The sequence below is a fragment of the Bombina bombina genome, chromosome 9, assembly GCF_027579735.1.
Source record: "Bombina bombina isolate aBomBom1 chromosome 9, aBomBom1.pri, whole genome shotgun sequence".
Taxonomy (NCBI): domain Eukaryota; kingdom Metazoa; phylum Chordata; class Amphibia; order Anura; family Bombinatoridae; genus Bombina; species Bombina bombina.
The window spans coordinates 235,582,973-235,606,523 of record NC_069507.1 but is presented as its reverse complement, the minus strand read 5'-3'; the positions used below and the strand labels follow the sequence as shown (position 1 = coordinate 235,606,523).

Here is a 23,551-nt window from a genome sequence, read left to right as displayed (position 1 = left end):
TTATGAAGTCACCTCTCGAATATGACAATAGACCCACAGATTCATACCAACACACTGACTTAAAACCCAATTCATCCTTCTACCCTACATCCAGCAAGGGCAACGCCATCGAAATCTTTGAGACGATGGTATGCAACGACTTGAAGAAAATCAGTCAGAATCAACTAATGAAACACAAACAAAATCTATCTAAGAGCCAGATGCTAACCATCAAAGCACTGGAAAAGAACAGAAACTTAGTGATCAAACCCGCCGACAAGGGGGGCGGCATAGTAGTCCTGGATAAAGAAGACTACTACACAGAATGCAGACGAATCTTGTCAGACACCAAGACCTACGAAATTATGAGGAACAACCCCACAGATGGTTTCAAGAAGGAAATGGACAGGATTCTAGGAGAGGCACATAACAACAAAATACTGAACCATAAAGAATTCAGATACATAAGCGTGGAGCATCCCATCACTCCCGTCTTCTACTACCTCCCGAAAATCCATAAGACCCTCCACAACCCTCCGGGAAGACCCATCATATCCGGCATAGGGTCTCTAACCAGTAATCTGTCTGAATATCTAGATAAGAACTTACAGAAATATGTGACACAACTACCATCGTACGTGAGAGATTCCACACAGATTCTGAACAGTCTGGAGAATACAGAATGGAAAGAGAACTACCTACTTGCCACCTGTGACGTCACCTCCCTATATACCTGCATACCACACAAAGGAGGTCGAGAAGCTGTAGAGTACTTTCTCAAGAAGGACCACACAGTGCCGGCACTACAGAAGACATTCATTCTGGAAGGGATTAACTATATTCTAACGCACAACTATTTCCACCACGATGGGAAATTTTATAGACAGCTGTGCGGCACCGCCATGGGGACTAGGTTCGCGCCGAGCTATGCGAACCTTTACATGGGCAAATGGGAACACATATTTTGGGAGTCGTGCCCAGCCGGCGCGGACCTAGTCTCCTACTACAGGTACATAGATGACATCCTCCTGATATGGAAAGGCTCCAAAGAAGATTTAGAACACACTATAAGGGTTATGAATAACAACACCAACAACCTGAAATTTACCTACGAGATCAGTGACAAGGAAATCACATTCCTCGATCTAAAAATTACCATCAAAAATGGGAAACTTCAGACTTCAACATTTTTTAAACCTGTGGATTGTAACAACTATGTCCACAGGGACAGCTGCCATCATTTCAAATGGAAGGAGAATATACCAAAGGGACAGTTACTAAGATTGAAAAAGAACTGTTCGGACCCCATTTTATGGGAAACCCAGGCGGAAGAACTGAAAAAACGCTTTCTTGAGAGAGGATATGAAGAGGAAAAACTCCACAAAGATATAGAAGAAGTCAGGCAAAAGGATCGCAAGGAACTTCTCAAGTATAAAGACAAGAGAATTAGGAGAGACATGAACACCGACTCCATAGAGGTTGCCTTTATCACGCAGTACAGCGAAAACAGGAGAACCATCGAGAAAATAATAGAAAAGCACTGGCATCTACTGAAGGATGACGACACAATTGGCGAAACACTCATCAACAGACCGAAATTTATCTATAGAAAATCAGATAACCTTAAGAACATTCTATCTCCTAGCATTCCACGCCCAACAACACCTCAGACGAGAGATATATCCGGGAAACCCATAAAAGGTTTTTTCCCATGCCCGAGCTGCAAGGCGTGTAAGAGAGGCTTGAAAATCAAAAACTTTTCACCGCACAACTCCAGTATCAAACATGAAATAAAGGATCTGATCAGATGCAGCAGCAAGGGGGTAATTTACATAATACAATGCAAATGTGGACTACAATACGTCGGACAAACCTCGAGATGCCTAAAAGACAGAATACGGGAACATGTGCTACAGATTGAACATGGCAGCACAGACACCGCACTGTATAGACACTTTTCTATTAAACACAAAGGAAACATCAAGGATCTAAACTTCTATGGTATCCAGATAGTAAAGCCTAATTGGAGGGGAGGCAACTATGAAAAGAAGCTCCTAATCGCGGAATCCAGATGGATATTTGAGCTGGATTGTCTCTACCCGAAGGGTCTGAACAACAAGGAAGACCTCTCACATCTTTTAAGCTTGAAACACACATAAATTTGACTTCTGAATATCTATTCGGAAAACACTGCTGCCCTCATACAGAAGGAAAACAATAAAGAAAACATAACGAGGTCAATATATGACACGACAAGAACAAAATATATCTAATGAAGATGTCCTGCATAGATCCACACAAAGATCTATATTAGGATCTCTAAAGCCAATCTAATCATCTTTATTTTTATTGCTCTACTCAAATAGCCATAAGATGAGTTCCAACAAACCTTATTACACATACAGAGAGACTATATAGATGCCAATAACATTAACAAGATATGATCCCCTAATATGTCAACAGCATATGAGATGCCAATAATATTAACAAGATATGATCCCATAATATGTCAACAGCATAAGAGACACTTGACTTAGCAACCTCTCCATCTGGGAAATATCTAACAGAATAAGTTAGAAAGTAACCGAAGCCTGACTCTTCATAAGAATATAAACACAATTTAAAATGTGTATAGAGGTAACATAATCCCAATACCAACAACATGATTACACCTCATAACAAATTTAAATTCACAATTCCCCAAAAGACAACTAATCAATTAGATCGATAAAAGTACCCATTGATCTCACAATCTACATAAATACATTCATATACTTGTATGAGACAAGTTTCCTTCATATCCACATCAGATTTCAAAAAACTCCTATCATAGTGCGCACATGGTTAACTAATTTTTATACCAGGCACATTTAGATAGAAAATAAGACTTCCAATACCCAATATTGCACATGACAAAAAGAAAATACAGGTTGATACAAATGTACTCCTTCTATAGATTTTCTAACCAATCATAGATGCATTGTAAAAAAGTTTTTCTTTATACTACATATCTTTTATATTTTTATCCTAAAAAGTTTTTTAGAAAGTTTCCAAAAGTTCCTTTAAGGTTTTTAGATCTCTATTTATTAGATTATGTATTTTTCGATATATATATATATTTTCCAATATATATAAACTGTGTATTTTACAATATACACTCTCTGTATCGTGATTCCTACATTGATTTTGTTCACTAGACAAATACCAAGGTTAACACTTTTTGTCCCTTTGAATTTGAATAGGCTAGGATACACACCACTTCCGGTTTAACCATGACCGGTAAGGTGCAACATCCGGCTCAATCTTACCGGATGTTAAAGTATCTTACTTTTTCCGGCTACTTCCGGTTCAGAAACGTACCGGTATTTTGTCATATATTTCATGCCAAGTTGTAAAACTGGCTCTACATGTGGGATAACTGCTTTCTGCCCCTCCGGATCTGATTGGTACAGAGTAAATACCACTTCCGCCTCACCCATAACATCCGATATAGCTTAACCGGATGTTTACATCTCAGCGGCCATTTCCGGTTAAAAAAAAAAAAAAAAAAAAAAACACCGGCAAACCATAACATTTGACCCCACAGCTAACTACTAAGGCACATAACACGAATAAACACATTAGGAACAACATAGACAATGTTTAATAAACATAGACATAGACAAACTCTAAATAAAAGCCTTATCTAAATGATACAGAGACAAATGTGAACTTTTTTTTTTTTTTTTTTATACAGATGAGCACTTCCGGCTCAACACTTCCAGTACCACATTTTTGGCGCGAAATTTTGGCGCAAAAATTTGGCGCAAAAATTTGGCGCAATTTCAATGCAATTTGATTGGTTAGAGAAAGGTATAAAGTCTTCAGCTCACCCACACCATACTATAGTCTTGATAAAGGCCTCTCTTGAGGGCCGAAACGCGTTGACAGAGCTATGGTGAGCTATTTATTCCTTGATTGTTGAATTATAATACAGTATTACACTATTGTTATTATCTTTTATTTTCAGGGTTTGAAGATTCCCTAGGATTATTTTTATTTATATTTTTGTATTTTTGCTTATTTTTATTTTTTCTTTTTTCTTTTTATACAGCAAATAATTTTTCTACATGGAAACATAACCCCTCCACATAAGCCCCCTTTTTGGGATCACTCTCACTAGTTTGTGCACATACTAATCATTTATTTTTTGTTTTTTATCTTTTGGATATTTTACATCTTTTTTGGACTTATTTTTATCACTATTTTTATCACTATTTTGGATTGACTTCACGGATTATTCTTTGTCACCATATTTTGATAGACCTTTTTTTCTACCTTCATTTTGATGTTTTTTAAATGTCTCTTTGAAATGTTTTTTGCAAAGCTTTTTTAATAGAACTTTTGAATCTGCTGGATTTGCACTATTCATTTATACCACGTTTTTGGACAACACTTAAATTTGGACAGTTTATTTTTTGGATACACATGTGAAAATCTATTTATATCTCTTAACTTTGAGAAGGGATTTTTGGACACTACTTAACCTTTTTTTTATATATCTCTTAACTTTGAGAAGGGATTATTGGACATTATTTACTTTTCATTGTTTTTTATTATTTTTTATTGTTTATTATTTTCAGATTTATGCCAACACAACTATATATGAGACGAATTTTATGAGACATTATACATACAGCTAAAAAGCAAAACACGCGTGTTTTTATAGATATTTATGTGTTTTTACACATTATTTCTTGCCGTTCTGTTAAAATATATTTTAAACGACACCCTTGTTTTATATGTTTAATATGTATTAAATGCTTTTATGTATCAACTGTGCCACTCTTAGATCTTATATCTAGATATCAAAACCTACACATCTATACAGCACAACTACCATAATTGTAGCTGAGCTATAGCGCTATACAATTTCTCAGACAGAATACCATATTTTCACACCTATACCGCACCAGACCTCGCCAAGATTTGGCGCTCCTTTCTGAATCCAAGGGTTACTCATGGAGTAAGATTAGGATTCCCAGGATATTGTCTTTTCTCCAAGATGGATTGGAGAAAGGATTGTCAGCTAGTTCCTTAAAAGGACAAATATCTGCTTTGTCTATCCTGTTACACAAGCGTCTGGCAGAGGTACCAGACTTTCAAGCGTTTGTTCAGGCTTTAGTCAGAATCAAGCCTGTCTATAAACCTGTGGCTCCGCCATGGAGTTTGAATCTAGTTCTTTCAGTTCTTCAAGGGGTTCCGTTTGAACCTTTACATTCCATAGACATTAAGTTGTTATCTTGGAAAGTTTTGTTTTTGATAGCTATCACTTCTGCTAGAAGAGTTTCAGAATTATCTGCCTTACAGTGTGATTCACCGTACCTGGTGTTCCACGCAGATAAGGTAGTTTTCTTTCATGTAATTAACAAGAGTCCATGAGCTAGTGACGTATGGGATATACATTCCTACCAGGAGGGGCAAAGTTTCCCAAACCTTAAAATGCCTATAAATACACCCCTCACCACACCCACAAATCAGTTTTACAAACTTTGCCTCCAAGGGAGGTGGTGAAGTAAGTTTGTGCTAGATTCTACGTTGATATGCGCTCCGCAGCAAGTTGGAGCCCGGTTTTCCTCTCAGCGTGCAGTGAATGTCAGAGGGATGTGAAGAGAGTATTGCCTATTGAATGCAGTGATCTCCTTCTACGGGGTCTATTTCATAAGGTTCTCTGTTATCGGTCGTAGAGATTCATCTCTTACCTCCCTTTTCAGATCGACGATATACTCTTATATTTACCATTACCTCTACTGATTCTCGTTTCAGTACTGGTTTGGCTTTCTACAAACATGTAGATGAGTGTCCTGGGGTAAGTAAGTCTTATTTTCTGTGACACTCTAAGCTATGGTTGGGCACTTTATTTATAAAGTTCTAAATATATGTATTCAAACATTTATTTGCCTTGACTCAGAATGTTCAGCTTTCCTTATTTTCAGACAGTCAGTTTCATATTTGGGATTATGCATTGAATTATCATATTTTTCTTACCTCAAAAATTTGACTTTTTTCCCTGTGGGCTGTTAGGCTCGCGGGGGCTGAAAATGCTTCATTTTATTGCGTCATTCTTGGCGCGGACTTTTTTGGCGCAAAAATTCTTTTCCGTTTCCGGCGTCATACGTGTCGCCGGAAGTTGCGTCATTTTTTGACGTTATTTTGCGCCAAAAATGTCGGCGTTCCGGATGTGGCGTCATTTTTGGCGCCAAAAGCATTTAGGCGCCAAATAATGTGGGCGTCTTATTTGGCGCTAAAAAATATGGGCGTCGCTTTTGTCTCCACATTATTTCAGTCTCATTTTTCATTTGCTTCTGGTTGCTAGAAGCTTGATATTTGGCATTCTTTCCCATTCCTGAAACTGTCTTATAAGGAATTTGATCTATTTTGCTTTATATGTTGTTTTTTCTCTTACATATTGCAAGATGTCTCACGTTGCATCTGAGCCAGAAGATACTACAGGAAAATCACTGCCTGCTGGATCTACCAAAGCTAAGTGTATCTGCTGTAAACTTTTGGTAGCTATTCCTCCAGCTGTTGTTTGTAATAATTGTCATGACAAACTTGTTAAAGCAGATAATATTTCCTTTAGTAATGTACCATTGCCTGTTGCAGTTCCCTCAACATCTAAGGTGCAGAATGTTCCTGATAACATAAGAGATTTTGTTTCTGAATCCATAAAGAAGGCTTTGTCTGTTATTTCTCCTTCTAGTAAACGTAAAAAGTCTTTTAAATCTTCTCTCTCTACAGATGAATTTTTAAATGAACACCATCATTCTGATTCTTTGGACTCTTCTGGTTCAGAGGATTCTATCTCAGAGATTGATGCTGATAAATCTTCATATTTATTTAAGATGGAATTTATTCGCTCTTTACTTAAAGAAGTACTAATTGCTTTAGAAATAGAGGATTCTAGTCCTCTTGATACTAATTCTATACGTTTGGATAAGGTTTTTAAAGCTCCTGCGGTTATTCCAGAAGTTTTTCCTGTTCCTAATGCTATTTCTGCAGTAATTTCCAAAGAATGGGATAAATTGGGTAATTCATTTACTCCTTCTAAACGTTTTAAGCAATTATATCCTGTTCCGCCTGACAGGTTAGAATTTTGGGACAAAATCCCTAAAGTTGATGGGGCTATTTCTACCCTTGCTAAACGTACTACCATTCCTACGTCAGATGGTACCTCGTTTAAGGATCCTTTAGATAGAAAAATTGAATCTTTTCTAAGAAAAGCTTATCTGTGTTCAGGTAATCTTCTTAGACCTGCTATATCATTGGCTGATGTTGCTGCAGCTTCAACTTTTTGGTTGGAAACTCTAGCGCAACAAGTAACAAATCGTGATTCTCATGATATTATTCTTCTTCTTCAGCATGCTAATAATTTTATCTGTGATGCCATTTTTGATATTATTAGAGTTGATGTTAGGTTTATGTCTCTGGCTATCTTAGCCAGAAGAGCTTTATGGCTTAAGACTTGGAATGCTGATATGGCTTCTAAATCAACTCTACTTTCCATTTCTTTCCAGGGAAACAAATTATTTGGTTCTCAGTTGGATTCTATTATTTCAACTGTTACTGGTGGGAAAGGAACTTTTTTACCACAGGATAAAAAATCTAAAGGTAAAAACAGGGCTAACAATCGTTTTCGTTCCTTTCGTTTCAACAAAGAACAAAAGCCTGATCCTTCGTCCTCAGGAGCAGTTTCAGTTTGGAAACCATCTCCAGTCTGGAATAAATCCAAGCCTGCTAGAAAGGCAAAGCCTGCTTCTAAGTTCACATGAAGGTACGGCCCTCATTCCAGTTCAGCTGGTAGGGGGCAGGTTACGTTTTTTCAAAGAAATTTGGATCAATTCTGTTCACAATCTTTGGATTCAGAACATTGTTTCAGAAGGGTACAGAATTGGTTTCAAGATGAGACCTCCTGCAAAGAGATTTTTTCTTTCCCGTGTCCCAGTAAATCCAGTGAAAGCTCAAGCATTTCTGAATTGTGTTTCAGATCTAGAGTTGGCTGGAGTAATTATGCCAGTTCCAGTTCCGGAACAGGGGATGGGGTTTTATTCAAATCTCTTCATTGTACCAAAGAAGGAGAATTCCTTCAGACCAGTTCTGGATCTAAAATTATTGAATCGTTATGTAAGGATACCAACGTTCAAGATGATAACTGTGAGGACTATATTGCCTTTTGTTCAGCAAGGGAATTATATGTCCACAATAGATTTACAGGATGCATATCTGCATATTCCGATTCATCCAGATCATTATCAGTTCCTGAGATTCTCTTTTCTAGACAAGCATTACCAATTTGTGGCTCTACCGTTTGGCCTTGCTACAGCTCCAAGAATTTTCACAAAGATTCTCGGTGCCCTTCTGTCTGTAATCAGAGAACAGGGTATTGTGGTATTTCCTTATTTGGACGATATCTTGGTACTTGCTCAGTCTTTACATTTAGCAGAGTCTCATACGAATCGACTTGTGTTGTTTCTTCAAGATCATGGTTGGAGGATCAATTTACCAAAAAGTTCTTTGATTCCTCAAACAAGGGTAACCTTTCTGGGTTTCCAGATAGTTTCAGTGTCCATGACTCTGTCTTTAACAGACAAGAGACGTCTAAAATTGATTACAGCTTGTCGAAACCTTCAGTCTCAATCATTCCCTTCGGTAGCCTTATGCATGGAAATTCTAGGTCTTATGACTGCTGCATCGGACGCGATCCCCTTTGCTCGTTTTCACATGCGACCTCTTCAGCTCTGTATGCTGAACCAATGGTGCAGGGATTACACGAAGATATATCAATTAATATCTTTAAAACCGATTGTTCGACACTCTCTAACGTGGTGGACAGATCACCATCGTTTAATTCAGGGGGCTTCTTTTGTTCTTCCGACCTGGACTGTAATTTCAACAGATGCAAGTCTCACAGGTTGGGGAGCTGTGTGGGGATCTCTGACGGCACAAGGAGTTTGGGAATCTCAGGAGGTGAGATTACCGATCAATATTTTGGAACTCCGTGCAATTTTCAGAGCTCTTCAGTTTTGGCCTCTTCTGAAGAGAGAATCGTTCATTTGTTTTCAGACAGACAATGTCACAACTGTGGCATACATCAATCATCAAGGAGGGACTCACAGTCCTCTGGCTATGAAAGAAGTATCTCGAATTTTGGTTTGGGCGGAATCCAGCTCCTGTCTAATCTCTGCGGTTCATATCCCAGGTGTAGACAATTGGGAAGCGGATTATCTCAGTCGCCAAACGTTGCATCCGGGCGAATGGTCTCTTCACCCAGAGGTATTTCTTCAGATTGTTCAAATGTGGGGGCTCCCAGAGATAGATCTGATGGCCTCTCATCTAAACAAGAAACTTCCCAGGTATCTGTCCAGATCCCGGGATCCTCAGGCGGAGGCAGTGGATGCATTATCACTTCCTTGGAAGTATCATCCTGCCTATATCTTTCCGCCTCTAGTTCTTCTTCCAAGAGTAATCTCCAAGATTCTGAGGGAATGCTCGTTTGTTCTGCTAATAGCTCCTGCATGGCCTCACAGGTTTTGGTATGCGGATCTTGTCCGGATGGCATCTTGCCAACCATGGACTCTTCCGTTAAGACCAGACCTTCTGTCGCAAGGTCCTTTTTTCCATCCGGATCTGAAATCCTTAAATTTAAAGGTATGGAGATTGAACGCTTGATTCTTGGTCAAAGAGGTTTCTCTGACTCCGTGATTAATACTATGTTACAGGCTCGTAAATCTGTATCTCGAGAGATATATTATAGAGTCTGGAAGACTTATATTTCTTGGTGTCTTTCTCATCATTTTTCTTGGCATTCTTTTAGAATACCGAGAATTTTACAGTTTCTTCAGGATGGTTTAGATAAGGGTTTGTCCGCAAGTTCTTTGAAAGGACAAATCTCCGCTCTTTCTGTTCTTTTTCACAGAAAGATTGCTATTCTTCCTGATATTCATTGTTTTGTACAAGCTTTGGTTCGTATAAAACCTGTCATTAAGTCAATTTCTCCTCCTTGGAGTTTGAATTTGGTTCTGGGAGCTCTTCAAGCTCCTCCGTTTGAACCTATGCATTCATTGGACATTAAATTACTTTCTTGGAAAGTTTTGTTCCTTTTGGCCATCTCTTCTGCTAGAAGAGTTTCTGAATTATCTGCTCTTTCTTGTGAGTCTCCTTTTCTGATTTTTCATCAGGATAAGGCGGTGTTGCGAACTTCTTTTGAATTTTTACCTAAAGTTGTGAATTCCAACAACATTAGTAGAGAAATTGTGGTTCCTTCATTATGTCCTAATCCTAAGAATTCTAAGGAGAAATCGTTGCATTCTTTGGATGTTGTTAGAGCTTTGAAATATTATGTTGAAGCTACGAAATCTTTCCGTAAGACTTCTAGTCTATTTGTTATCTTTTCCGGTTCTAGGAAAGGCCAGAAAGCTTCTGCCATTTCTTTGGCATCTTGGTTGAAATCTTTAATTCATCTTGCCTATGTTGAGTCGGGTAAAATTCCACCTCAGAGAATTACAGCTCATTCTACTAGGTCAGTATCTACTTCCTGGGCGTTTAGGAATGAAGCTTCGGTTGACCAGATCTGCAAAGCAGCAACTTGGTCCTCTTTGCATACTTTTACTAAATTCTACCATTTTGATGTATTTTCTTCTTCTGAAGCAGTTTTTGGTAGAAAAGTTCTTCAGGCAGCGGTTTCAGTTTGAATCTTCTGCTTATGTTTTTCGTTAAACTTTATTTTGGGTGTGGATTATTTTCAGCAGGAATTGGCTGTCTTTATTTTATCCCTCCCTCTCTAGTGACTCTTGTGTGGAAAGATCCACATCTTGGGTAGTCATTATCCCATACGTCACTAGCTCATGGACTCTTGTTAATTACATGAAAGAAAACATAATTTATGTAAGAACTTACCTGATAAATTCATTTCTTTCATATTAACAAGAGTCCATGAGGCCCACCCTTTTTTGTGGTGGTTATGATTTTTTTGTATAAAGCACAATTATTCCAATTCCTTATTTTATATGCTTCGCACTTTTTTTCTTATCACCCCACTTCTTGGCTATTCGTTAAACTGATTTGTGGGTGTGGTGAGGGGTGTATTTATAGGCATTTTAAGGTTTGGGAAACTTTGCCCCTCCTGGTAGGAATGTATATCCCATACGTCACTAGCTCATGGACTCTTGTTAATATGAAAGAAATGAATTTATCAGGTAAGTTCTTACATAAATTATGTTTTGCGTACCAAGCCTGGTTTTCTTCCTAAAGTTGTTTCTAACAAGAATATTAACCAGGAAATAGTTGTTCCTTCTCTGTGTCCTAATCCATCTTCGAAGAAGGAACGTCTATTACACAATCTTGATGTAGTTCATACTTTAAAGTTCTATTTACAAGCAACGAAGGATTTCAGACAAACATCTTCTTTGTTTGTTATCTATTCTGGTAAGAGGAGAGGTCAGAAAGCGACTGCTACCTCTCTTTCCTTTTGGCTGAAAAGCATCATCCGTTTGGCCTATGAGACTGCTGGCCAGCAGCCTCCTGAAAGAATTACTGTTCATTCTACCAGAGCAGTGGCTTCCACATGGGCTTTCAAAAAGGAGGCTTCTGTTGAACAGATTTGTAAGGCAGCGACTTGGTCTTCACTGCATACTTTTGCCAAATTTTATAAATTCGATACTTTTGCTTCTTCGGAGGCTATATTTGGGAAAGAGGTTTTGCAAGCAGTGGTTCCTTCCGTTTAAGGTACCTGTCTTGTTCCCTCCCTTCATCCGTGTCCTAAAGCTTTGGTATTGGTATCCCACAAGTAAAGGATGAATCCATGGACTGGATACACCTTGCAAGAGAAAACAGAATTTATGCTTACCTGGTAAATTACTTTCTCTTGCGGTGTATTCAGTCCATGGCCCGCCCTGACATTTAAGTCGGGTAAAAATTTTTTGTTTAAACTACAGTCACCACTGCACCCTATGGTTTCTCCTTTTTCTTTCTAACCTTTGGTCGAATGACTGGGGGGTGGAGCTAGAGGGGGAGCTATATGGACAGCTTTGCTGTGTGCTCTCTTTGCCACTTCCTGTAGGGAATGAGAATATCCCACAAGTAAAGGATGAATCCGTTTACTGGATACACCGCAAGAGAAAGTAATTTATCAGGTAAGCATAAATTCTGTTTTTTTTATAGTGAAACCACATTCTTAAGAATGTTGCAACATTCTTCCACCTTGTCCACTTTTTAATGGAGGCACCAAAATGTCCTTAAAATTCACTTGTAAGATAATTTTTTCAGAGAGCATCAACTGTAGGAAAACTATAAAGCGACATAAAAATAAAATAAAATGCAAATAAGCAAAGGTTTTAAGTGTCAGATACATTAATTTGATTAGAAATCTAATTCTTGCTTGAACTTAGTTCCGCTGTTGTCAGCCGCTCTGGAATCAATCCGGGATGTAACCCAACTGCTGGCGTGAATTGAAAGCACACGCTAGCACACTGAGAAATATCCAGGACGTGACCCACTCAGGAAGCAGATTAGAAGATAACAAAAATGAATATTGTTCCAGAATGCAGGAAAGCCACAAAGGTTAAAATGTCCCTTTAAGTAGTACAAAGAACAAAAAGGAAATGCTCTTACTTGAAGCTTCTGAAAAAGGTCCTCTTTAGCAGGCTTGTAAAACAAAGGAAAAGTTCTCTTTTGCAGCTTGTAAAAGTATAATGTCCCTTTAAGCAGGTTTATAACAAACAGAAAGGCAAAGTTCTCTTTTGCAGCTTGTAAAAGTAAATGTCCCTTTTAAGCAGGTGTATAACAAACAGAATGGCAAAGTTCTCTTTTGCAGCTTGTAAAAGTATAATGTCCCTTTAAGCAGGTTTATAATAAACAGAAAGGCAAAGTTCTCTTTTGCAGCTTGTAAAAGTAAATGTCCCTTTTAAGCAGGTGTATAACAAACAGAAAGGCAAAGTTCTCTTTTGCAGCTTGTAAAAGTATAATGTCCCTTTAAGCAGGTTTATAACAAACAGAAAGGCAAAGTTCTCTTTTGCAGCTTGTAAAAGTAAATGTCCCTTTTAAGCAGGTGTATAACAAACAGAATAGGTTTAAAGGTAAAGGCCAAAGCAAGGTCAGGCAGGCAGAAGTCGGCATCAAAATATCAGCAAAAGGTATAGGCAAAAGACAGGGTCAGGCAAGCAGAAGTCGGCATCCAAGTATCAGCAAAAGGGTAATAGCTACAGGCAAGGTCAGGCAGGCAGAAGTCAATGTCCAAATATCAGCAAGTAGGGATTAGGCAAAAGGCTTGGTCAGGCAGGCAGAAGTCGGTACACAGAAGAACAAAACTGATATGGAACTCACAATCCAGGGAAACAAACAAACGGGCCCAGATTCAGATCTCCCGCCGAGATTTAAAGGGCAGGAGCGTAACCGTCATCAGAGGGGTGAGAGAGAAAGCGTCATGTTGCTAAGCAACATGACGTCAGAGACACAGAGGAGTTCCGGGAGCCGCGGCGACACGGCGATGAACGGAAGCGCTCATGACAGCTGTAGTGTGTCAACTGCATTGATGTTTGTGTATGTTTATATGTATGTATGTATAATCGTGTTGGTCACCCTGGTGTGCTTTTACCAGCTCATTACTATGTATCAGAAATTAGTGTTGTTTCTGTTTTCAGGAATAAACTTGAAAAAATGGCTTCTGGAAAAGGGCTATGCAATAAATAAAAATACAAAAAGCAAAGGGAATAATGAAAGTAAGGTGAAAAACGAAAATCAAGATATTGGTAAGAATAAATGTGAATAGTTTTGTTTTTGCATTTTAAAAATATATGGGCTCTTTTGTTTTTTTCTTCTAGTGCAAGAACATGCCTAAATATCCATAAAATCCCATAAAACCTACATAATTGTGCATTTAGGAGTACGACAATAATTAAAATACATTTAAACAGTAGTTATGTATTATTATTCCACAGTTTGGCTTTTTTCAGAAAGTATTTTACTGGAGCGGCTTTCAAGATTAAAAGGTAAGTATTTTAACAAAACAAGTGAAATGTAAAGTTTGATGAATGAAAGTGCCGCTGTTTTTAATAGGATTTTAAAAAAACGGGCACTGATTCATCAAACTTGACATTCACTTAAAGGAAAAAAAACACAAACACACAACCTAATCCCAATGAATGTAAATGTCAATTAGAGCAACTTATGATATGAGGCACAGTCAAGATACAAAAAGCGTTAAAGTGTGGAGGATAAAATAAGTAATCATACATCACACAATAGTGCCTGATGATAAAAAATGATCCTGCTTGGAGAGAAATTGCATTGCAGATTCACAGGGGCTGAACTTGTTGAATGCTAAAATAAGAGAATAGAAGCTTCCAGCACTGCGAGATATCTCACAAGATTTTAGATAAGCAAATGTTGCTATGCTTGTCTTAGGGGTGTTCCCTGCATTTCTGCATGATATGAGAGTTTTGTTACACTTACACTTTGTGCTTTGTATTTTAAAATTACTTAACACTTTAGATTGGGTCCTTTCGGTATTATTATTACTTTTAAGATTTGAACTTTCTATTTTAAAACATTTAGTTTTAGAGTCAGCAGTGATCTCTCAAATTCTGATTATATTTTGAAAGTTTCTGTGTTACTTTAGCAAATTAGGAACATATTTTCCATATTTCTTTGCATCTTTTACAACTTACATTGCACTTTGTTTTTTTTTTTCTAATAGTGAGATTTCACAAATTCATTCATTACCTATGTGAAATACTTCAAGTGGCCACCAGAAGGAATCAGACACCCCAAGCAAAGCATTACATATCTTTCCCACTTCCCCTACCATCCCAGTAGTTATTTGCCTTGTTTCATGGAGGTTGGCAGAGATTGGTGCTCTTCTTAAGATTCAATTCTTACTTGGAATATTTCTGTTAGCTATTTCTTCTGCCAGAATGGTGTCTGAATGGTCTGCTCTTCAATATGACCTGCATTATCTAGTGTTTTTTTTTGGATAAGGCCGTACTGAGAACAAATGTGGTTTTTACCTAAGGTTGTTTTAACTCATAATATTAATCAAGAGATTTTTGTTTTGTCTCTCTGTCTCAAGCCTTCTGCTAAGGAGAAGCTATTGCATAATTTGGATGTAGTTAGTGCTTTGAAGTTCTATCTTCATGCTTCCAATGAATTTGGTCATTCATCTGCCTTATTTGTCCTTTACTCAAGTAAGTGCAAAGATCAGAAAGCCTCTGCTGTTACCCCTTTCCTGGCTAAGAAGCCTAATTCGCTTGGCATATATTCTAACATCCTCCATCTTGAATTATGGCACATTCAAGAATGAGGATTCAGTGGAACACATATGTAAGGCTGCTACTTGGTCATCGTTGCATACTTTCTCAAAATTTTACAGATTTTATGTTTTTGTCTAGTTCTTAAGACTGCCTTCCCTCCCTTTCCCTCCCTATTCATTTAGTGTCCTCCACAGCTTGTGCGTGAAGTTATGAAGTGGTGGCAATCTTATTTCACCTCTGTACCCCTTTTATCTCTCTACATTTGCTTATCCTCGGATTTAAATACTGAGAGTGTAGGGGAAGTGGGAGGGATATGCAATGCTTTGCTTGGGGTGTCTTTGCCTCCTCTCGGTGGCCAGGTGATTTTTTTCCCATAGGTAATGAATTAATTTGTGGACTCTCACTGCCAAAAAGAAAACAATTTTTCCGTAAGTATAAAGTATGTTTTTTTCCATTGTAAAATAAAACCGCTTCAGAAAGTGGGAGGGACATGACTCCCCTGGGCTGAACAGGCAAATTCCCAGGGTATGCCTGAAACTCTCACAATTTTTATGTCATACTGTAAGCATTTTAAACAGACTGGTATCACTGAATTATATCACCAGCTGTATGCTAGTGACGTTTGCTCAAAATTCACTTATTTAACTGACTGAAAAATATATATTAAACTATTGGCAAAAACAAGTTAAATTGTAGTAAAACCATTTTAGTTTAATTTGTATGTGATGCAAATTGAGAGTATATATTGGCCCCTTGTGTTTTCTTGTTTATTTCTCTCCCCACCCTTTTTCTTATAGAATTTAGTGAGTTCAGTCACTGTGAAGTCTGCACTATCGTTTCTCATTACTCCTGGGATACCACTCCTGGACGCTAGGAGAAGGCAAAGATTCTCAAAACATACAAGAGCACTTCATCCCTCCCACCTTACTGGTATGCCAGTCTTATCTTTGCCTCCCATGAGGAAGGTGAAAAATTGCTCCAAATTTGTAATTAAGTGCGGTCCTCAAACTGATTTAAGATCCATTTTCCCCTTCAGAGCGCTGCATTTGAGAGACACAACAGAGTTCGGAGTATTGGGTAGTGACAGAATTACTCCCAGTAAAGGAGCTAGTTAAGAGTGGGACAGGTGTTGCTGGGACTTGTCCCTTAGCCTCCTGATGTTGAGTCGTTGATATACTCCACAAATAGATCCTCTGCTGTAATGTGCTCAGCACTGGATAGACTATCTACTGGAAGCAGTCTCTTCTGCAGCTGGTAAGCGCAATGGAGTGGGTTCTTGTCAGGTAAGTGATCACACTGGCATTCACATACCTCACAGGCTATTAGCAGGTACATTTGACATGGTACATTATATCTAGGGGGACTTAATTTATAGCAAACATTACCACATTCACACTAGTCTTCATTATGTTTGTGTCACTGGGAGACACTTACAGGGCATTAAAGAGCTTTTGTTAAATACATTTTCTTTCTAATGACACAGTGAGTCCTGCACTTCCTTTTATGGCCAGACTGGTGTACATCATCCGTGTGAGACAGGATGCAGTCTCAGAATTGTGATGTCATTACTTAAAGGGCCTCTGTACAGTATGCTTTTCCCTTGCATTGTCTCAGACCTGTTTGTGAGAGCTCCTGTGTATTACCTGGCTGTCTGACGTCCCTCCTGGTTCCTGATCCCTGGCTTTTTCCTGACTCTGCTGTTCTCCTTGTTCCTGATTCCGGCTCGTCTGACTACTCGCTTTGGCTCCTGACTCTGATCGTCTGACTACCAGCTCTGGTTTTGATTCCTGGCTTATTTGTCTTGTGGAGTTTTTATTATTTTTTGCTATTAATAAAGGTGTGATTATTTTTGCACTTCTCGTCTTAGTCTGATTCCTGGCATCCTGACATTGCTCAAGGGCCATGAATCCTAATGGTGCTAATAATCCACCTTTACCTGCCATAATTTCCAGGATGGATGAACAGGATCACTGCTTGGATCAATTTGCACTAGCCCTGCAAACCCTGCTGACTCGCACTGCACATTTGGACCGAAGTGTCCCGCAAGTCAAGGCTGCTCCTGTTTCCGCTGCTGCGCCTAGTCCTACCCAGGAGCATGTCTGTTTCTCCACCTCTACCTCAGCGTTATGGAGGTGCTCCTAATCAGTGCAGAGGGTTTTTGAACCAGCTGGGCATTTACTTTGAGATGTTACCTCAGGCGTTTCCCTTTGACAGAGCTAAGGTGGGATTTCTCATCTCATTACTCTCTGACACAGCTCTTGCCTGGGCTAATCCCTTGTGGGGGACTAATAAACCTGTTATTTCAAATTACTCTGAATTTGTGGCCTCCTTTTGAAGGGTATTTTGATGTTCCAGCTCGCTCCTCCTCTGCTGCTTAACAACTCATGTGCATTCAGCAAGGTACAAGATCTGTTGCTCAGTATGCCATTGAGTTCCGTACGCTTGCCGCAGAGGTAGGTTGGAACAATGAAGCCTTGTTGCCGCCTTCTTTCATGGGCTCTCTGATGCTATTAAAGACGAAGTTGCTGCCAGAGATTTACCAGAAGATCTTGAGGCATTGGTGTCTTTTTTGATCCTAATTGACATCAGACTAAGTGAGAGGCCCTCTCCTCCCATGCCTCCTGGTCCCGAGTAACCAGGTACTGCTGAACCGATGCAGTTGGAATTCACGCGTCTCTCTGCGGCGGAGAGGGTCTTTAGGAGGAGGGAGTGGCTCTGACTCTATTGTGGGTTACAGGGCCACCTTTTGAAGTCTTGTCCTACACGGCCAGGGAACGCTCACACCTAAGGTTCTGTCAGGGGCAGACCTTGGGTGGTTTAATCTCGTCCCCAGAACCGCTAAAGGAGAAACCTTTGGTCACGGTTGTCCTTTTCAGGGTGGACTACTCCATAGTCACCCAGGCTCTTGTTGACTCTGGTGCTGCGGGCTATTTAATTGACACTGCTTTTGTATCAAATCACTCCTTTCCTGTTTTGCCTCGGTCTGTTCCACTTGCTATTGAGACCATTGATGGCAGGCCCCTTCAGCCCGCACTCGTTACTTACGAAACTGCTCCGTTATCCATGGCTGTTGGGGCTCTCCATTTTGAAATCCTCCAGTTCCAGGTGATAAGCTCTCCACATTTTCCGGTTGTTCTGAGTTATCCCTGGCTCCAAAAGCACAATCCCAGTCTCGACAGGCGCAGGTCCAAAATTTTGTCTTAGTCTCCGCAATGTATTTCCACTTGTCTTCAGAAACCAATTAGTCTTGTGCACTTCTTCGGTATCTCAATTGCCAGAGGAGTACCAAGAGTTCCTAGACGTTTTTGACAAGGTGCGTGCCGGTACGTTGCCTCCTCACCGGTCTTGCGGTTGTGCCATAGACCTGCAACCCGGAGCCATTCCTCCTAGGGGCCCGGGTTTACCCTCTGTCTGTTGCAGAGAATTGTGCTATGGAGGAGTATGTTGCCTATGCTCTGTTGCGGGGGATCATCCGCAAATCCTGCTCTCCTGCAGGGGCTGGCTTCTTGTTTGTGAAGAAAAAGGGTGGCGAGTTAAGACCATGCATCGATTATAGGGGTCTTAATCATCTTACTATTAAGAATGCTTACCCTATTCCGCTCATTACGGAACTCTTTGACCGCCTCAAGGGAGCTACGTTCTTTACTAGACTTGATTTGAGAGGAGCGTACAATCTCGTTAGGATCAAGGAGGGCCACGAATGGAAAACAGCATTTAACACAAGGAGCGGGCATTATGAGTATCTTGTAATGCACTTTGGCCTATGTAATGCTCCTGCTGTTTTTCAGGAATTTATTAATGAAGTCCTATGAGATATGTTGCAACAGTGTGTTGTGGTGTACTTGGACAACATCCTCATACAGTCACCCACACTTGAGGCTCATCGTTCTAATGTTACACGGGTTCTTCAGAGACTACGTGAGAACGGCCTGTTTTGTAAAGTCGAGAAATGTGAGTTCCATCAGACTCAAGTAACCTTCCTAGGTTATATTATCTCCGTTGCAGGGTTCTCCATGGATCCTGACAAGTTATCTGCAGTTCTGCAGTGGCCTCGCCCAGTTGGTCTTTGGTCTATTCAATGTTTTTTTGGGTTCGCTAATTACTATAGAAAGTTTATTAAAAACTTTTCTCCCTCGGTCAAACCTATCACAGACATGACCCGTAAAGAGAATGATCCACTCCATTGGTCACCTACTGCCATTAAGGCTTTTGATAGTCTTAAGACTGCCTTTGCTGCCACTCCAGTTCTGGCTCATCCTAACCCGGTCCTGCCTTTCGTTCTTGAGGTCGATGCGTCTGAGACTGGAGTAGGTGCCCTCTTGTCTCAACGTCCTACGCCTGACGGTTCCTTGCATCCGTGTGGTTTCTTCTCTAAGAAATTGTCTCCAGCGGAGTGCAATTATGAAATTGGCGATAGGGAATTACTGGCCATAATTTTGACACTCAAGAAATGGAGGCATCTTCTCGAGGGTACTAGCGTGCCAGTTCTCATTCTTACTGACCACAAGAATTTAACTTATCTATCTGAAGCAAAACATTTGGCGCCCCGACAGGCCAGATGGGCGCTATTTTTGTCTTGGTTTAATTATGTGGTCTTCTACCTGCCTGGTAGTAAGAATGTTAGGGCTGATGCCCTTTCTCGACAATTTTCGCCTTTGTCCAAGAGGAGTCTGTTCCTACTCCAGTTATACCTCCTGACCATATTTTGGCTTCCATACGTACTAATTTGACTTCTCCCTTGGGGGAGGAGATCCTGGCTGAACAAACCAATCCACCTCCTGAGAAACCTAGTGGTAAGTGTTTTGTTCCTGAGAATCTTCGAACTAATCTTTTGCACACTTACCACTATCCTAAAGCCGCAGGTCACCCAGGCAAGAACCAAATGATTTGCTCTGTCACTCGACAATTCTGATGGCCAGGTCTTCGTTCTGATGTTGCTGCGTATGTTGCCTCCTGCTCAGTTTGTGCACAGAATAAGACTCCTCGACGTCTTCCTGTGGGTCTTCTTCAACCTATTGCTAATGTTGAGCGTCCTTTGACACATCTTTCCATGGACTTCATTGTCAAGCTCCCTGTTTCCAATGGCAATACTGTTATCCTTATGGTGGTTGACCGTTTTTATAAAATGTCACATTGCATTCCCTTGATGAAGCTGCTTACCGCTCAGGAGCTTGCTTCAATTTTTGCCCGGGAGGTCTTCCGTTTACATGGGTTACCCAAGGAGATAGTGTCGGACCGGGGTAGCCAGTTTGTCTCCAGATTCTGGCGTTGCTTTTGTGCTCAAATGGGGATCCAGCTTTCCTTCTCCTCAGCATATCACCCTCAATCCAGTGAGGCTGCGGAACGGTCTAATCAATAAATCAGATTTTAATAAAAAAAAAAAAAAAACTTTTTTCCCCCCTTTTTTTTTTAATCCACCCTGAAAGACAAAAGACCTTGGCCGTTACTTTATTTTCTTGGCTAAAATTTCTGGTTGACTAGGCTTGCTTGGAGGTGGGATATTCTCCCCCATAATGCATTGTGACGAACCAAGGTTATCCAACCCTGCGCCAGTCACTTATTTGGCACAGAAAGGGTTTTCAGCCCCCTTTTCTGTCACCTATAGGTCACAATCTAGCCACACCAGGCAAGCTTGTGATTCAGTTTAGTGGGTGCAAGAGTTAATTTGCACTCCCTTAATCTGTACTAGTCGTAAGAGAAATGCCCAACACTCCCTTTCCAATGTCACCCACAATAAACTATAAATTCTATAGCTCAAATGCTGCCACCACTTAAAATGTATTAAAGGGAAAATCTTAAGGAAAACCCCAGACTTTACACATTAACTCTAGAAATACAATTTAGCAGAAAATAACCTAAAATTATACAGTTCTAATATTCCAGTCTCTTTCAGTAATGTGGTTCAATTATTAGACAAAGGCCAAACTTAATAAAGGAATTATTTATTATGCACAATGCATTATTAATAAAAAGTTGTTACAAATAAAATTACACACGCAAACAGTATTTTAAAATAAAAAGGAGAAAAACAGAATTGAATACTTTCCTAGTCTTCAAGATATGCGCCAGGGGCTGGCATGAAAATGATGGCTCCTTACTTCTGTATAGCAGCTCCCCTTGTAAGAATGACAATCTTATTGTTGAGAAATAAGATTCTTAAACCTACTTTTCAGAGATCATGTTGCTTAACCATACCCTCCTGGGCAGGCTAAGAAACCCCCCTGTCTTTAGGACCTTCAATAGACTAATTTCTTGCCTGAAATTATACAATCCAGTATATTTTCTGCTAGGTAAGAAATTTCTATATTTACATGTCTTGAACCTTTTAGGTTTATTGGGAAACTCGGTTTGATATCAAATATGCCATAGGTTGTCATATTTACCTGCCTGTAAGGGTATAACACTTTTAACCCACATATGTACATAATATACCAATGTCCTGTCAGTGACCTGGTCAGTTTTTGTAATGAAGGGCCTGTTTTGCATCATGCATTCTTATTAACAGCTTAAGCCATAAACCTTATCCTGTGTATCTCTGTGAGTAAGAGTTTCAGTGACTTTATGACCCAATGCATACACACTAACATTTGGTGGCTATTTAGGGGGTTCTGGCACTTCAAAGAAAATACAAACACAATTCTTCTTGAAAACAAATAACTGTTTTGAGTGCAAGCTACACAAAGTTAACTCCTTAGCAGCCGAATCCTGAGATATTTGTGACATGCATTACCACTCATTCTACGATATCAGTTTTCTTTTCCTGAACATTTAAAAATCAGGCTTCTGTTGAACAAATTTGCAAGTTAGCAACATGGTCATCCCTACATACTTTTACTAAATTCTACTATTCAGATTTTTCTTCTTCTAAAGCGGCTTTTAGTAGGATATTCCTCCAGGCAGCAGTGTCTGGAAATTAGGGGCCTGCCTTTTCAAAATTGTATTAATTATTTAAAAAAAAAAATGGGGCTGAGACATGCTCTGCTGGGTTCCGGTGGAGGAGGAGCAAGGTGCTAGCTGCTGTGCTCTCTTCTCCAGTCTTACAGCTGCTGGCGGTTTCTCTCGCACCTCACCCCAATTAGTGGGTTAGCTAATTGGATAGCCCGAGATAACACCTCTGGAACCTGAACAGCATTGCTACATCTCGCTGTATTGCAAACTAAACCAAGCCAAAGGGAAGAAAAACCCTTACTCTAAAATTAATGTTGCCAATACTCAAATCTTCCCTGAATAAATATTTATCCTAAATGGCAAACCTCTTCCCCTAACTGGATACATGTAACAAAGAATGGAGAACTAAATTGCCAGAAAGGAGAAAATAAATTTCTCATATAACACCTGCTAAGCAGGAGGACTCCTCTGCTTTGTTTCAGCAGGGACATATGTATCTTTATTTCTGGATCCTCCTATCTGCCCCTCTGACTACGGCTGTTGGCAGGGAGCTAAGCGGCCATCTACCATCGTGCTTGCCCCTGAGAATTTTGTCCCCGCTGCTACCTGTGGACCGGATCCCTCTCCCGCACGCTGACTCCTTGTCCCCTTTTCTTTCATGTAATTAGCAAGAGTCCATGAGCTAGTGACGTATGGGATATACATTCCTACCAGGAGGGGCAAAGTTTCCCAAACCTTAAAATGCCTATAAATACACCCCTCACCACACCCACAAATCAGTTTTACAAACTTTGCCTCCTATGGAGGTGATGAAGTAAGTTTGTGCTAGATTCTACGTTGATATGCGCTCCGCAGCAGGTTGGAGCCCGGTTTTTCCTCTCAGCGTGCAGTGAATGTCAGAGGGATGTGAGGAGAGTATTGCGTATTTGAATTCAATGATCTCCTTCTACGGGGTCTATTTCATAGGTTCTCTGTTATCGGTCATGCAGGGATTACACAAAGATATCTCAATTAATATCTTTAAAACCGATTGTACGACACTCTCTGACGTGGTGGACAGATCACCATTGTTTAGTTCAGGGGGCTTCTTTTGTTCTTCCGACCTGGACTGTAATTTCAACAGATGCAAGTCTGACAGGTTGGGGAGCTGTTTGGGGGTCTCTGACAGCACAAGGGGTTTGTTAATCTCAGGAGGTGAGATTACCAATCAATATTTTGGAACTCCGTGCAATTTTCAGAGCTCTTCAGTCATGGCCTCTTCTAAAGAGAGAATCGTTCATTTGTTTTCAGACAGACAATGTCTCAACTGTGGCATACATCAATCATCAAGGAGGGACTCACAGTCCTCTGGCTATGAAAGAAGTATCTCGAATACTGGTATGGGCGGAATCCAGCTCCTG

At 39.9% G+C, this 23,551-nt stretch overlaps 1 protein-coding gene across 1 annotated transcript in view; it reads left to right on the top strand.

The window, feature by feature from the left end:
• Positions 1 to 23,551, top strand: part of TDRD1 (tudor domain containing 1) — an 881,429-nt gene that overhangs the window by 247,249 nt on the left and 610,629 nt on the right. The window contains exon 8 of the mRNA XM_053692993.1: positions 13,656 to 13,763. Within this exon, the coding sequence (XP_053548968.1) occupies positions 13,656 to 13,763 (108 nt within the window). The remainder of the gene's footprint in view (positions 1 to 13,655; positions 13,764 to 23,551) is intronic.